General features: G+C 39.9%; 1 protein-coding gene across 5 annotated transcripts in view; it reads right to left on the bottom strand.

The window, feature by feature from the left end:
• Window positions 1-864: 864 nt before the first annotated feature.
• Window positions 865-17,664, bottom strand: part of LOC141913393 (mediator of RNA polymerase II transcription subunit 25-like) — a 31,310-nt gene continuing 14,510 nt past the window's right edge. For 2 of the 5 annotated variants that reach the window (XM_074804901.1, XM_074804902.1), the window contains exons 12-20: window positions 16,840-17,390; window positions 16,355-16,517; window positions 10,956-11,141; window positions 10,231-10,326; window positions 9,494-9,562; window positions 4,095-4,163; window positions 2,878-2,950; window positions 2,231-2,379; window positions 865-1,629 (exon numbers count right to left, since the gene is read on the bottom strand). In XM_074804901.1, the coding sequence (XP_074661002.1) occupies window positions 1,441-1,629; window positions 2,231-2,379; window positions 2,878-2,950; window positions 4,095-4,163; window positions 9,494-9,562; window positions 10,231-10,326; window positions 10,956-11,141; window positions 16,355-16,517; window positions 16,840-17,390 (1,545 nt within the window). In that variant the 3' untranslated portion in view covers window positions 865-1,440. Of the gene's footprint in view, window positions 1,630-2,230; window positions 2,380-2,877; window positions 2,951-4,094; window positions 4,164-9,470; window positions 9,563-10,230; window positions 10,327-10,955; window positions 11,142-16,354; window positions 16,518-16,839; window positions 17,391-17,664 lie in introns of those variants that run through there. The other 3 variants (XM_074804903.1, XR_012620277.1, XM_074804904.1) reach the window with 3 other exon arrangements.

Raw genomic sequence — 17,664 nt, 5'->3', positions numbered from 1 at the left:
GATCATGGAGATAGTGATGCTGGAGGTGACTGTGATGATGATGGTAGCGATGCTATGCTGAAGGTGCAGATAGTGGTGATGCTGGAGAAGGAATGCTGGTGATGGAGATAGTGATGCTGGAGGTTACTGTAATGATGATGGTAGCGATGCTATGCTGAAGGTGCAGATGGTGGTGAAGATGGCAGTGATGTAGATGATGGTGATAGTGATAATGAAGCTGCTGGAGGTGATGCTAGTAATGGAAACAGTGATGCGCTGGAGGTGCTGTTGCGGATGGTTGAGACAGTGATGATAATGATGTAGATGATAGTGGTGATGAGGATGTTGGTGGTGATACTGAAGAAGGTAATGCCGGTAATGCAGATAGTGATGCTGAAGGTGACAGTGATGACAATGCTGTGGTGATGGTGCAGATAGTTAAGAAAGTGGTAATGATGATTGTGACGCTGTGGTGATGGTGTAGATGGTTACGATGGTGATGACGATGGCAGTGATGTAGATGATGGTGATGCTACCAATCTACCAGTCATCCAGTAGTACTGTCATGCAGACATCCAGTCGTACAGTATCCAGATGACCAGTCATTTAGTGGTACAGTCATCCAGATAACCAGTTACTAGTGGTACAGTCATCCAGTCGTACAGTATCCAGATCACCAGTCATCCAGTGGTACAGTCATTCAGTTGCCCAGTCATCATGGTTGAATTACGAAAAAGATTTTGTAACGCAACCGTGGCTGGCATAAACTGGTCTTAAATCTAAGCTACGAATGTTGAACTGGGCCCTGTAACGGAGAGAAAAGTCCTCTGAGCTTTTGACGTACAGACAATTAATGACAAAATTAGAAAAAACAATAATACAATCTTCCGTTGAACGTATTATTAAGTTATGCTATATTCACAATAATTTACAACATACGTTTCAATAGTTAACACAAATATTCTTTACTTACATAGCAAAAGATGACGCAATAAATACATAATTTATCATTGAACACATAACATCATTATCAGCGTATAGACGTTTAAGTCGTCACATTAGGGAAGATCATTATGTTGACGACTTATTCAAATGCAAATTGAATTAGAAATACAAACTGGGACTCAAATTAACAAAGACTTTAACATCTCCATTGAAAGATGGCATTAAACATAGTGAAATATTAGTTACTAATGATACATCACACTGTGGTGTAGACATGCTACAGCAGAATGCTTGTTATTCAACGCACTGGGGTGGAATTTTTAAAAATCCTAAATTACAACCCCAGCATATTCGGGTATTAATAAGTCAGCACTGAAAGGGTTAAGTAATGTAACACCTTATCCGAAGACGATTTACAAAGTTTGGCGATAGACATAATTCAACCAACAATACGTAACAATAATTTCACAATCTATCACCGGGATAGCTTAAGGAGAACACTGCTATCCTAGTCAGTTAGAAATCTAAACCAAAGTCATCGGGCAGCAATTGTTGCGGCATTTGTTGCCCACCCATTTGTCCAGTCGCCATCTGCATTTGTTGCGATGGTTGTTGCGTTTGTTGCTGAGGTTGCGGCACCGGAGCCCTCTGTCTCTGTTGCTGCTGCTGTAATATGATTTGTTGCTGTTGTTGACGCATTTGTTGCTGAAAATAGAGAATAATGCATTTAAAAAGAACTACAGTAGAACCTCATTCTTACGGCCTAGGATATAAAGATTTATCGGTAACAAACACAGACCTACGTTCCAAATCGGTCAATCTAATAATTTCATGCTAGATACAACAAACTATTGGTTATAACTAACAGATTTTCTGGTCTCCAGGACTGTATTACCTTTAACCTAGGGGCTAACTAAACTGAAAATGAATTAAGTTAGCCCCCGTGTTAAAGGTAATACCAATCTGTAAAACAGGCCCCTGGAGTTTGTTGGTGACAAGACTTGTGACATTGTGATTCTAACTGAAACAGCTTCAACTAAACCAGCAACTGTAGGTGGTATCAATATGTATTAATAGCCACTATGCACTGTTCAGTGTTTACTTCAAACTCCTGGGCCCAACTTCACGGCTAACTCAAATGTTTGAACTAAAATGCTTTCAATGAAGACAACCACTAATAATTAACCGTTTTGAATCCGTTCTCAATCCCTGGATCCAGTTGCTCAAAAGTTGGTTGAAGTTAACAAGTGGATAGTTGACAATCTAAAGTCCATTTGAGCAACTGGCCTGTGAAGTGTGAACTTACTGCTTGCAGCATATGGCGTAACTGTTGAGCCGAATGAGGCTGTTGCTGTTGTTGTTGTTGCTGTGGTTGTTGTTGCTGCTGCTGCTGCTGCTGTTGTTGTTGCGGCGGAAACTGCATTCTCTGTTGTTGCTGCATCATTTGTTGTCGCGCTAGAAATTATGAAAATACGAAATATGTATTATAATATCGTCAGTACTTCTCTTCGTTCTTTAGTCCGAATGATTCCGCAAAGCCCAGGTTTAATTTTCCATGTTTCATCAGGCAGGGTGGCCACTTTCCACTAATTAACAAATTCCCAGAGTTTTCCCTGATTTTCCAGTAAGTAAGTAAGTAATGTGAGTAAATCATAGAAAACTCTAGGTCTAGAATGTTAGCATCAGATTCACTTATTGATAAAGAAACGCGTGGTCAATAACACATCCAAATTCCCCGAGTTCTCCCTGATTTTTCTAGATTTTTCAGATTCCCTGGGCCCGGTTTTATAGACTGGTATTACCTTTAACCCGGGGGCTATCTCAATTGATTATGTATTGAGTCAGTCCCGCGGGTTAAAGGTAAAATCAGTCTATAAGACCGGGCCCTGGGTTTTCCACACGATTGGCCAGCCTGCATATAGAGATCATAAAAGCCTTTTAACTATCACATACCGAGCATCTGTTGCTGTCTGGCCGCTTCCATGTGTTGCCTTTCTTTTTGTTGCTTCAACATTTCCATTTTCATCTACAAAAAGACGATAGAACGTATTTCAAAAATTTGACGCGAATATTTCACGATCGACCGCCGGTCCGTAATTGCTCGTCAAATACAGCCTCGTCATAAAAACCTAACGGTTTATCGGTCATTTCAAATTGACATGTGCTAAAATGAAGACATCAATTCCGTACGACTATCTACCAGACAAACAGAATTATATTGAAAGCGATGTATTAATCTGATTCATTAGATGAATGAAAAGCCAAATTAGAGAAAAAAAATCTGCAAAATCCACGGTTGCCGACGAAGTTTGATTCAATTCAATCAATTCATTTCTAATTACCAGCAGTTCACTACCAGGGGCGGATCCAGAAGCCAATTTTGAAGGACTTGTCACATCCCAAAATGGCATGTAGTTGTCCAAAAAGGCAATATCACGTGAACTCCCGACTGAGGGGCCAGTTTTGAGGAACTTGCCACATCCCAAAATGGCACTTTGATGTACATGTACACAAATTCATTTGTAGGTCGACCATAAATGACATTCATAATAGATCCAAATTCGTATTACATAGAGGAAATCCAGAGACCAATTTTGAACTCGTCACATCCCAAAAGGGCACTTTCTTGTCTCACACGACCCCCTGGATCTGCCCTTGTATTCATTGAGTCAATCTTCAATCGTAAACTGTGGATTCAGGTCCTGTTTCACAACTCAGGGTGAAATATTTCCATTTCGAACGCAACTGGATAAAGCTGAGTTTACTGCATGTATAATAAACTAAAAACAAGAAAAAAGAATATAACATACATAAATACGAGAGCGAAAATGAAATAAATATAACTGAAGATCGAACGGCAAGCCAAGCGAAATTACAATACTGCTCCTCCAAACTCGGTACCGGTCGTCTCATTGTGAAACTCCTCTCAAAGTGCGACGAAATTTACCAGAATTAAATTGCAAAACCTTCTATTTCCCCGATTCTAAAATCGGTAAAATATTCACGGCAGTCGCAACGCTACTGAGTTCCCTGATTCTCAACTCGGTGAGATATTCACAGCAGTCCCAATGCTAGCGAATAAGGCAGATGAAGCTAAAGCTATTAAATGAATACATAACGATTGAAAAAGAACTAAAATGAAATGATTTGTTTAGCTTGCGTTGTTATACCTGATCGTCCATCGACACGATACCGGCGCTATTCTGAGGCGGCAGTTGACCGCTGTTCAAGGAATTGATCTAAAAACAAAAACCCGACAATTAACGCATCCAAAACAAAGTCTTTTCGCATCCGTACAGCTGGATCGAATCAGAAATTCTCTTCAATATCAACAACAGTAGACTCAACGCTTGCTACGTCGATTGACTCGCGATCATCGCGACAAAACATTCCCCGCTCCAAAATCGACAAATCGACGCTCCGACGGTCCCAGAGTCGGCTGAAACTGAATCTAATGGTCAAGCAGGGTCTACTGTCTACTGCTGCCCTTCAAGCCGGTTTCATTGACTGGGCTTATAACGATTAAAGATGATGATTAATTCAAGATGATTTGACCACATTTACAAAGCTAACTTTCAAGGCGTTGGTGTATAGTCGATTGCGACTAAAACACTAAAACAGATGATTGGTCTTAAGTTTTAGACTGGTCTTGAATCTGAAGCATTTGACCGGGAAGCTTAGTCCTGGTAACGCATTGACAGATTAAGTCGAGTAGTGGCCTCTAATCTAAAAACTGGTCTTAATTTTCTAGGGCTGGTTTTATAGACTGGTATTGCCTTTAACCCCGGGGCTAACTCAATGCATTTTCAATCGAATTAGCCCCAGCGTTTAAGGTAATACCCGTCTATAAAACCGGCCCTTAAAGTATGAGAACCAAATTCAAACCAAATTACTCAAGGATCACCTGCAACCGAATGATGCCCAGTCTATAAAACCGGCTTCCGAGAACTTGAGGAATTTCGCCGCGACGTACATTTCTGAATGGACACGCTATACACAAAAATACGGAAGTGGTTTTCTAAGGTAATCAGCAAGAGAAAATAACGCGAGGGAATTTTCTAAACGAATCACGAAAAAAAAAATCAACAGCAAGAGAAAAACTGTAGTAGTTAAAGAGTCGTATAAAAAACTGTACAAGGGTCGAGAGGACAGCACAGGAAAAAATAACTGGAATGAAAAAAATATCGAATTATTTAATTACTTCTAATGAGAAAGTTGGTCAATGCGCAAAATCTTGCACAGAAGTTCCTGCATGCGGCATTGGACTAAAAGAATGATACCTTGTTTCTCCTAATAGGGCAGGTCATTTAGTAAACTGCAATAAAATTTGTAATCAGCTTAATTCTATAGCTGCTGGTCTGTTATAGTTAACTTGATTAAAAGTTATGAACAGGAGGGAAGGCGACCGCCGCGTCAACTTCTAAGCTCAGCAGAAATGAGAAACAAGGTATCGATTTTTCTTCCAGCCTCAATAAAAACAGAGGAATCTTCTAGTCTCCAGTTTCACCTAAACCTAATCGACGGTAGATTCAAGTCAGATTGTAGGTTCGGCTCAAGAGTCCAATCGATTTGGGTGGTACGAATTAGAATTATTCAACTAGTTTAATCGATGATCTATGATCTATGTTCTCGAGTGAAACTGCAGACTCCGCTGCCGATATTTACGCGACGTCGCCGTCTAAAAACTGACACGAAAAACAAACCTTGCCGTCGATTGTCTGCGTCCAGTTCACGATATCCTGCAAAATGTGAGAGAAACGACGCATGCATTTCATCGACGTTTAAACATTCGATCAATGGCGCAACCTCGTTTACGTTAAATCCCAGGACCCAGTTCCACAGTTGTGAGTTAGAGTTAACTCTGCGTTAAAATCAGTTCGTTTTCAATGTTTTAACTCAGAGTCAAATCGTAACTCACGACTGTGGAACCGGATTCAGGACGCTACAGGTCTGACATTTCAAGGACATGGCCCCTGCAGATTTAGGAATTCAAAATTGCCAAATTCATCCCCAAGTACGAAATTCCCCGCGTGAATTTCTAGGTTAAAATGTAACAATTCATTCATTTTTCTTCGAATCATGTACCGATTACTCTTAGTCAATAGTATTATCCAAATTTCATGATTCTTTAGGTTTTCGAAGTTGTCTTTGTAAGAGTTTTTCTCATTATTTTCTGATTCTCATGAGGTTTTTTAGTTTTTCCAGGTAGGTAGTGGTGCCACCCTGTAACACTATCTTAACACAACAGACCGAACATGACTTTTGAATTGGATGAGAAATTTCATATTGTATTATTATACAATTTCATGATGAACTATTGACAATAAGGAGCAGCAGATTTTGCCGAGCAATTGCGTGAAGATCGTAGAAACGAAGTTCCGCCGTAAATATACACATATAAATTCTACTAAGACTAAAACCCTCAATCAAAGAAAAACTGTAAGAAGATCTTGACATTTCAACTCGAATGCTATGAGCCGTTTTCAGAAACAGAAAGAATACCAACGAAATTTGAAGATGGCTCATTGCACTTCAAAAGGTCAAAATGCTCTAATAGTTCTATCTTGTTGTGGCTTACATTCTTCAATTGAATTGAAACTTTGATGGAAACTGATGAATACATTAAGACGTCTTGTTTCAGATTGTGTTCATCCTTTGAAGAAAATGCTTTATCATTGAGACTAAAAACATTTGATACCTTGTTTCTCTTTTCTGCCGAGCTTATTAAGTTGCCGCAGCCGCCTATCTACCTTGTACATTACTTTTTCTCAAAATTACGAACAAGCTAAGACCTGGCAGTTATAGAAATGAACTGATGACAAATTTTACTGCAGTCTACAAAATGACCAAGCCGATTAGGAGAAAGAAGGTATCATTTTTCAGCCTTAAAGGAAGGAAGGAGTCAATATTGTTAGGATGAACACTGAACGAACAATATTTGGATAACACAGTTTTATATAACATCCTGGGAGGACGTTTGGGGAGAACATTTATCGTAAACATCGCTGGGTTCTTCTAGATTAAAGCAAACCCCAAGCAAAGCGTAAACGGTAGACTCGTCCTTTTAACATCGAATTCATGCGCGGATCCAGGGGGAGCCTTGTGAGACTTGTGCAAGTCCAACAAATTTTTTCTTGAGTGCCCTTATTCCATTTTGTCAGCAAGGAAAAGTGGTGCATCTCAATGCGGTAGTGTGCCTTATATTGCTTTTTGGACATCATAAAGGCTTTTTGGATGCGCTGGTATGTCATGAATTCATTCAGAGTTAGAGAAGAAGTCTACCGTTAACTAGAATCTACAAGATGTAACTGTTGTAGAAGAATCCAAATTCAGTTAATCCTTCAACGACAACTACAAACAAACTTGCTTTATTCGGATCAGTTTAATCTACGCCTACGTAATCTCAGCTACATGTCGCGTCAGGTCGCGTTGACGATGATGACACTGCTATGGTTAAGAGTGGAAGATCAAGTCGGAAAACATTTGATAGACACGAACAATACAAAAAATTCAATAATCAACGAAAAATATGCGTAATCATATACAAAACATAAGGAGCCATTCATAAAGTATATTTACATATAAATGGAGGAAAGGTGGGAGGATTGTTTTAGACGGGCCACATCTTCCTGTAGAGGTTAGAATGCTGGGACCGAAAAGTTATTAAAACATCGAAAAATCCTAGAATCTATCAAGAACTTTATCAATTCTACTTAAACCCATTTTCAAAGAAGAAAACTGAAAATCAGCCCAGAAGTATAGGACCTTGAAAAATTGGCTACTTCTCCCCGTTTAGATAATCCTTGAATTAGCAGCCTGGTTATCAAAATTGGCTACTTCTCTCAATGTAGGCCTCCAGAATGCTTATTATAGAAATTGCGCATATTGTACTTTACAAACAGGCCCCTCCCTAACCATACGTTTTACACGAGTACATGAAATATGGAAAATACAAAAATCAAAGAAAAAAAAACAAAGAACCAACATTGAAACGGTTAATTAATATAATATTCATATCGACGAGAACGCAACAAACCTGTTCATCGAGAGACCAGTCGACTAGATCCTGTTGAATAGAACGTGATCATTTGCGGCGAGCAGAAATATGTTATAATCGCGAGAGACGAGGGGGGTCATCCATCGAGGAGGGGCAGGCATCTCCAGACGTTAAGGCTAGCTCGCGCGTGCCCAGCGAGAACAACATCGAAACAAGAAACAGATTTTGCTAGTTCGCTCCCCTATCATACACTCCGGACGATCTCCATACGGACAATCGGAAGAATGTTTCTCGTTTCATGAAGCCGCTGAGTTGCGACGAGTTTACCAACCGGGCTACATACTAGTCGAAATAAATGCGAAACTCTTTGAACTGAAGCTTGACGAGTTGCTATACTTGGAGTTATGATCGGAATATTCTACGGTAAAAACTGAAGCGAATTTATTGGTTTGTCAACTATTAAACTCGCAAAAAACAATGGCATTTAGCTTTGATTAAACGGACCATCGAAGTTTGTAAATCCCCGGGGTTCCGTTTCATAGACCGGTATTACCTTTAACCCTGGGGCTAACGCAATTGAAAATGAATTGAGTTAGCCCTCGGGTTAAAGGTACTACGCGTCTGTAAAACCAGCTCCAGATAATCATCTTGGGTCAGTTGCAAAGTCGTGGCTAAAGTCCAAAAGTGGTCCTAAACCTTAAGATTGATCTTTAGTTGTTAGATTGGCTATAGAACTAAGCTGGTCTTAAAAGTCCAAGCCATAACTATGCAACCGGGTCCGGTTGTTACGTATGGCAAGTCTCCTGCACTGGCAACACGTCTATGATACGCTGTGTTAGAATTTGCATGCCCCTCCTAGCTATAGACGGTACCAAAAATACATCCTCTTTACGTATTTTTGACGGTATGTCTATGAATGGATGACGCCCCTCTCACTCGATCAGTGACAAGTTATGGTTATCGTGTAATACAAGCGGCGGTGTGAAGTGAAAGCAGATCTGTAACCATTGATAAAACACTCCGAGTCCGTGTCGAAATGATAATACAAAATCCCACCGAGTCTGGAATGTTTCCTTGAGCTAGTAGCTAATCCAACGTCATGACTATTTCCGAAAGTAACCCCTACGTAGTTTGCTCTGCTTAAACTTGTTAAAGTATGCTTTGAATTGCGTTTGTATCTCATAATCTTGTTTTAACACTAGCACTTCTGAAGATGAATAATAAGATATAGACGAAATATAGAATGTACTACTAGCCCAAGGTAACATCAGTGTTCCTGAGGATGACTATTTATCAGGGTGGACTGATTTTTAACCTTTTTTTTTTTTTACAAAATTCCCCGACTATTCCCTGATGTCAAGGCAAGCGAAGCCCGGTTCATCAGGATTCAGTCGAAACTTCAAATTATAATCAGCTCAAGCAAACATTTCAGACTCTTCGCTTATTCCTAGTGTGTGGGAATTCATATCATCGAAGAAGCTTGCTCCAAATGAGCTACGTACGTATCAATGCAATCACAATCGTCGATCGAAAATAGTTATATCAATACGTCAGTTGAAGATGCTCGCTTACCTGTTGCGCCTGTTGATTCACCATATTCGGCGGAACGTTAGTTGCGCCCATATTCGGGGCATTAGGCAGCTGCGAATAGAATAACATGAATTTCATTATCTATAGATGTTTCTTCAAAGGAATTAGGCATTTAAGCAAAGTCCGTCATAACGCTGGCATCCTTTTAAATGCCACCGCTCACTTAACGCCAATGTTTAACGCCAGGGAACAATATTGCTTGATGTAACTCAAATTCAATGGAAATACTATTAACAAGTAAAAACAGTAGATGTTGATAAGTTTTGTTATGTGACAGTTTTGAGGTTTCTTCTAAACCCCATCATCAGCAGTAGTTAAACTGTAAACTGAGAATAATATCAGTCCGCCAGAAAGTATTATTTCTCATAATGCTGCCAAATCTTTTATAACACCATGTCTTACATTGTTTCCAACAGTTATTAAGGACTTTACTACTGTATACCTCCTTTGGGTTTCTTTTTGTACATTTTAATTGCCAGAGGTCAGGTGCTCAAAAGTTGCTTAAAGATAATCGGCGGGTAAATTCCGTAGTAACGAAGCAATTTCAATTGTAACATTGTCAACTATCTACTGGTTAACTATAACCCACTTTTCGGCAACTAGCCCCAGGTTTATAGAAATACATTTTTCTGTTATTTTTGTTACTGATGTCTATGATAAAACCCGTCTACATGATGGATTTGCAAAGGGTTAGTGTAAGAGCTGACGCTATTACGCACCTGATTCTGTTGTGGGATTCCGCCTTGTTGTTGAGTAAATTGCGCGTTCCCTTGTTGTTGTTGTTGTTGTCCCGGTTGTTGATTCATTTGCATCATCTATAAAGAAATACAAACACAATAAAACTCCTGCGCTGACTGATTTCCATGACCTTTCTTCCGAATTCCACGACATCCCTGGGGCCAATTGCTCAAAAAATGGTTACAGTTAAGCAGTGGATAGTTGACATAGTGACAATTAAGAGTTCATTGTTACTATGGTATTTATCCGCTGGTTATCTTTAACCAACTTTTGAGCAACTGGCCCTAGATGTCTAGGAAAGTTCAACTCGTGCCAGAAGATAGTCATAGCCAAGAGAAAGATACTCAATCAAGACCAGAAAATATGACAATATCATTACACCAAAAATTCTGTGATTTCAGTTATTCGGGCGAAAATAGCTGAAATTCTCTAACTTTCAAAGACCTGCAAGGGTGGAGCCAAGATTTTTGGAAGGTGGGGGACCAGGGTACTGAAGGGCACATAAGTAATCACAAAGGAAACAAATAAATACGAAGGGCACCCTAATGTGGCGAGCGCTGAATGTTGAAATTATGGTGTTCTAAAAGGCTATTTGATGGCTGTCATGAAGTATTAATTCATATCTATTTATAAAATCCCAAGGGACATAAAAGGTTTTGACCTGGAAGTATGGGATACCTCATAACATGTTTCTGGCTAGACGTACCTTTTGTTGTTGTTGATTTTTCTGTTGCTGTGCGTTTTTATGATTAGTGATGACGTTTCTCATGCCCTGTACGAAGCGTTCCTGGTCGTTCGGCACGACGCCGATGAACTGACTTTTCTTATTGCTGTAAAGCAGCATCAATATGCGCACGTCACATTGAGCTTGGGGGAAATGAACACATCCGGCCTGGAAACAAAAGTATTCAGTATCTTCAGTAATAAATCCCGTTTAACCCTTTCATTGCATCTACACCACATTGGGGTGCATTAATGCTATCGCTAATTACTTTTTATCTCTATTGAAAGATGGTAGCAATGATAAACAGTAACAGATATAGTCTAGGGGTAATAATACCAATGTCACTTCTCAGCAGGGAGAGATGACCGATACACAGTTGCAGATATAGGTTAGGGGTAATAATACCAATATCACTTCTCTCCAGGTAGAGATGACCGATACACAGTTGCAGATATAGGTAAGGGGTGATAATACCAATATCACTTCTCTCCAGGTAGAGATGACCGATACACAGTTGCAGATATAGGTTAGGGGTGATAATACCAATCTCACTTCTCTCTAGGTAGAGATGACTGATACACAGTTACAGATATAGGCTAGTGGTAATAATACCAATATAACCTCTCTCCAGGTAGAGATGACTGATACACAGTAACAGATATAGGCTAGGGGTAATGATACCAATATCGCTTCTCTCCAGGAAGAGATGACTGATAAACAGTTACAGATATAGGCTAGGGGTAATAATACCAATATCACTTCTCTCCAGGGAGAGATGACTGATATACAGTTACAGATATAGGCTAGGGGTGATAATACCAATATCACTTCGGAGAGATGACTAATACACAGTTACAGATATAGGCTAGGGGTAATAATACCAATATCACTTCTCTCCAGGGAGAGATGACTGATACACGGTTACAGATAAAGGCTAGAGGTAATGATACCAATATCACTTCTCTCCAGCAAGAGATGAGTGACACACAGTTACAGATATAGGCTAGGGGTGATAATTCCAATATCACTTCTCTCCAGGGAGAGATTACTGATACACAGTTACAGATATAGGCTAGGGGTAATGATACCAATATATCACTTCTCTCCAGGAAGAGATGACTGATAAACAGTAACAGATATAGGCTAGGGGTAATAATACCAATATCACTTCTCTCCAGGGAGAGATGACTGATACACAGTTACATATATAGGCTATGGGTAATGATACCAATATCACTTCTCTCCAGGAAGAGATGACTGATACACAGTTACATATATAGGCTATGGGTAATAATACCAATATCACTTCTCTCCAGGGAGAGATGACTGATACACAGTTACAGATATAGGCTATGGGTAATAATACCAATATCACTTCTCTCCAGGGAGAGATGACTGATACACAGTTACAGATATAGGCTATGGGTAATGATACCAATATCACTTCTCTCCAGGAAGAGATGACTGATAAACAGTTACAGATATAGACTAGGGGTAATAATACCAATATCACTTCTCTCCAGGGGGAGATGACTGATACACAATTACAGATATAGGCTAGGGGTGATAATTCCAATATCACTTCTCTCCAGGGAGAGATTACTGATACACAGTTACAGATATAGGCTAGGGGTAATGATACCAATATATCACTTCTCTCCAGGAAGAGATGACTGATAAACAGTAACAGATATAGGCTAGGGGTAATAATACCAATGTCACTTCTCTACAGGGAGAGATGACTGATACACAGATACAGATATAGGCTAGGGGTAATAATACCAATATCACTTCTCTCCAGGGAGAGATGACTGATACACAGTTACAGATATAGGCTATGGGTAATGATACCAATATCACTTCTCTCCAGGTAGAGATGATTGATACACAGTTACAGATATAGACTAGGGGTGATAATACCAATATCACTTCTCTCCAGGGAGAGATGACTGATACACAGTTACAGATATAGGCTAGGGGTAATAATACCAATATCACTTCTCTCCAGGGAGAGATGACTGATATACAAATACAGCTATAGGCTAGGGGTAATAATACCAATATCACTTCTCTCCAGGGAGAGATGACTGATACACAGTTACAGATATAGGCTAGGGGTAATAAAACCAATATCACTTCTCTACAGGGAGAGATGACTGATACACAGTTACAGATATAGGCTAGGGGTAATAATACCAATATCACTTCTCTCCAGGGAGAGATGACTGATACACAGTTACAGATATAGGCTAGGGGTAATAAAACCAATATCACTTCTCTACAGGGAGAGATGACTGATACACAGTTACAGATATAGGTTAGGGGTAATAATACCAATATCACTTCTCTCCAGGTAGAGATGACTGATATACAGTTACAGATATAGGCTAGGGGGAATGATACCAATATCACTTCCCTACAGGTAGAGATGACTGACACACAGTTACAGATAAAGGCTAGGGGTCATAATACAAATGTCACTTCTCTCCAGGGAGAGATGACTGATACACAGATACAGATATAGGCTAGGGGTAATAATACCAATATCACTTCTCTCCAGGGAGAGATGACTGATACACAGTTACAGATATAGGCTATGGGTAATGATACCAATATCACTTCTCTCCAGGTAGAGATGATTGATACACAGTTACAGATATAGACTAGGGGTGATAATACCAATATCACTTCTCTCCAGGGAGAGATGACTGATACACAGTTACAGATATAGGCTAGGGGTAATAATACCAATATCACTTCTCTCCAGGGAGAGATGACTGATATACAAATACAGCTATAGGCTAGGGGTAATAATACCAATATCACTTCTCTCCAAGGAGAGATGACTGATACACAGTTACAGATATAGACTAGGGGTAATAATACCAATATCACTTCTCTCCAAGGAGAGATGACTGATACACAGTTACAGATATAGACTAGGGGTGATAATACCAATATCACTTCTCTCCAGGGAGAGATGACTGATACACAGTTACAGATATAGGCTATGGGTAATGATACCAATATCACTTCTCTCCAGGTAGAGATGATTGATACACAGTTACAGATATAGACTAGGGTGATAATACCAATATCACTTCTCTCCAGGGAGAGATGACTGATACACAGTTACAGATATAGGCTAGGGGTAATAATACCAATATCACTTCTCTCCAGGGAGAGATGACTGATATACAAATACAGCTATAGGCTAGGGGTAATAATACCAATATCACTTCTCTCCAAGGAGAGATGACTGATACACAGTTACAGATATAGACTAGGGGTAATAATACCAATATCACTTCTCTCCAAGGAGAGATGACTGATACACAGTTACAGATATAGACTAGGGGTGATAATACCAATATCACTTCTCTCCAGGGAGAGATGACTGATACACAGTTACAGATATAGGCTAGGGGTAATAATACCAATATCACTTCTCTCCAGGGAGAGATGACTGATATACAAATACAGCTATAGGCTAGGGGTAATAATACCAATATCACTTCTCTCCAGGGAGAGATGACTGATACACAGTTACAGATATAGGCTAGGGGTAATAATACCAATATCACTTCTCTACAGGGAGAGATGACTGATACACAGTTACAGATATAGGTTAGGGGTAATAATACCAATATCACTTCTCTCCAGGTAGAGATGACTGATATACAGTTACAGATATAGGCTAGGGGGAATGATACCAATATCACTTCCCTACAGGTAGAGATGACTGACACACAGTTACAGATAAAGGCTAGGGGTCATAATACAAATGTCACTTCTCTCTAGGTAGAGATGACTGATATACAGTTACAGATAAAGGCTAGAGGTAATGATACCAATATCACTTCTCTCCAAGGAGAGATGACTGATACACAGTTACAGATATAGGCTAGGGGTAATAATACCAATATCACTTCTCTACAGGGAGAGATGACTGATACACAGTTACAGATATAGGTTAGGGGTAATAATACCAATATCACTTCTCTCCAGGTAGAGATGACTGATATACAGTTACAGATATAGGCTAGGGGGAATGATACCAATATCACTTCCCTACAGGTAGAGATGACTGACACACAGTTACAGATAAAGGCTAGGGGTCATAATACAAATGTCACTTCTCTCTAGGTAGAGATGACTGATATACAGTTACAGATAAAGGCTAGAGGTAATGATACCAATATCACTTCTCTCCAAGGAGAGATGACTGATACACAGTTACAGATATAGGCTAGGGGTAATAATACCAATATCACTTCTCTCCAGGGAGAGATGACTGATACACAGTAACAGATATAGACTAGGGGTAATGATACCAATATCACTTCTCTCCAAGGAGAGATGACAGATACACAGTTACAGATATAGACTAGGGGTAATAATATCAATATCACTTCTCTCCAGGTAGAGATGATTGATATACAGTTACAGATAAAGGCTAGAGGTAATAATACCAATATCACTTCTCTCCAAGGAGAGATGACTGATACACAGTTACAGATAAAGGCTAGGGGTCATAATACAAATGTCACTTCTCTCTAGGTAGAGATGACTGATATACAGTTACAGATAAAGGCTAGAGGTAATGATACCAATATCACTTCTCTCCAAGGAGAGATGACAGATACACAGTTACAGATATAGACTAGGGGTAATAATATCAATATCACTTCTCTCCAGGTAGAGATGATTGATATACAGTTACAGATAAAGGCTAGAGGTAATAATACCAATATCACTTCTCTCCAAGGAGAGATGACTGATACACAGTTACAGATAAAGGCTAGGGGTAATAATACCAATATCACTTCTCTCTAGGTAGAGATGACTGATACACGGTTACAGGTAAAGGCTAAAGGTAATAATACCAATATCACTTCTCTCTAGGGAGAGATTACTGATACACGGTTACAGATATAGGCTAGGGGTAATAATACCAATATCACTTCCCTCCAGGTAGAGATGACTGGTACACAGTTACAGATATAGGCTAGGGGTGATAATACCAATATCAATTCTCTCCAGGTAGAGATGACTGAAACACAGTTACAGATATAGGCTAGGGGTGATAATACCAATATCAATTCTCTCCAGGTAGAGATGACTGAAACACAGTTACAGATATAGGCTAGGGGTGATAATACCAATATCACTTCTCTCTAGGAGAGATGACTGATACACAGTTACAGATATAGGTTAGGGGTAATAATACCAATATCACTTCTCTACAGGGAGAGATCTCTGATACACAGTTACAGATAAAGGCTAGAGGTAATGATGTATATTTCTCTTCACTCAAATCCTTTTAAGTCAAATCATCACTTATCACCAAATCAATCTCATCATCGGGTTGCGTTACTTACGAATCCATTAGACATCACTCTGCGTAGATTATTAAGTGAATCGTCGACTTGTGGGAATCTGAACTCGACGTTTCGAGCTTCTTTGAATAAACTGTGCAGCTGAGCCAGTAACTGTTGAGGAATGAGCTGCATGATCAGTCGCTGCGGCCATCTGGCGCTTCCACTTTGAAATATAGAAAACATACATCAATAAATTAGTAATCGATCTATCAGTGTGACTGCTTTCCGTCAATTTACAAATCCCCTGAGATTTCCCAAGTGAATGTGTGGCAGGTGAATGGAAATATATCTTTAAAATGTTCTAATCTATTCATATATCACGAATCACCAATAGATAAAAGAAATTAGTGGTTATTTGAATCGCTTGGTTTTCTAGGTTTTTGGCAAAATTTATCGAATTCCCTGAATTTTCACTGATTTCATCCTAGATTTGTCTCATTCCAGGTCAGATGCCCCCTCCCCTGCAATGAATGAAAAGAGCTTACAGTTCTACTCCTTGATGCGAGAACACTTCGCACTGTAACGACCGCGTCACCTTCGTGCCGGTGTCTTTCGCGTGCGCTTTCACCTTCTCCTGGTATTCCAGTTGTCCCGTCCAGATTCTGATCACCGGCAGCTGAGCTGTGTTCGTCATCTGACCCTGCGAATGCATCGGGTCGGCCGGTTGCGTAAGACCCCCTTGCTGACCGCCGGCGCCGATCATCTGACTCTGAACGTTCATCTGCTGCTGGCCTGCGATCATTTGACCTTGTTGCGACACCTGCTGATTCGGGTTCATATTCATCTGCCCTTGCTGGCCCATCTGCCCGAGTTGCCCCATTTGACCCTGTTGCACCATTTGATTTTGGTTCATCTGATGGCCTTGACCCATCTGTGCGGGCATGTTCGGGTTGCCTTGATTACCCATCATGCCCGCGTTGCCCATCATGCTTTGCATTCCTTGGTTCTGTTGCATGATCGGGTTTTGGTTGCTGGCGACGACCTGAGGCTGAGAATTCATCGGCGATTGTTGCTGTTGTTGTTGCATGACGTTTCCCTGAATTAAACAAAACCGATCAGTCAAAACAAAATAATCAATGACCTACCGGCTACCGGTGTTACAACAGGGTTCATTGTCTCAAGCTCAGGTGAAATTCAAGCCATTTCAAGCTAGATTTATACCATTTTCAAGCTATTTTTTAAGGCACGTTGGAAGCAATTTTCGATAGTCGCAGCCAATTTGCCTATTTTTAACAGGTTCGTATAAAAATGTTAAAAAAGAGGTAAAATTTTGATTCCAGTGGAACCTCCGAGTTGATACGATTCTGTTA

The sequence above is a fragment of the Tubulanus polymorphus genome, chromosome 11 (genome assembly GCF_964204645.1).
Source record: "Tubulanus polymorphus chromosome 11, tnTubPoly1.2, whole genome shotgun sequence".
NCBI classification, from domain to species: Eukaryota; Metazoa; Nemertea; class Palaeonemertea; order Tubulaniformes; family Tubulanidae; genus Tubulanus; species Tubulanus polymorphus.
This window is presented reverse-complemented; position numbering and strand designations above follow the sequence as displayed.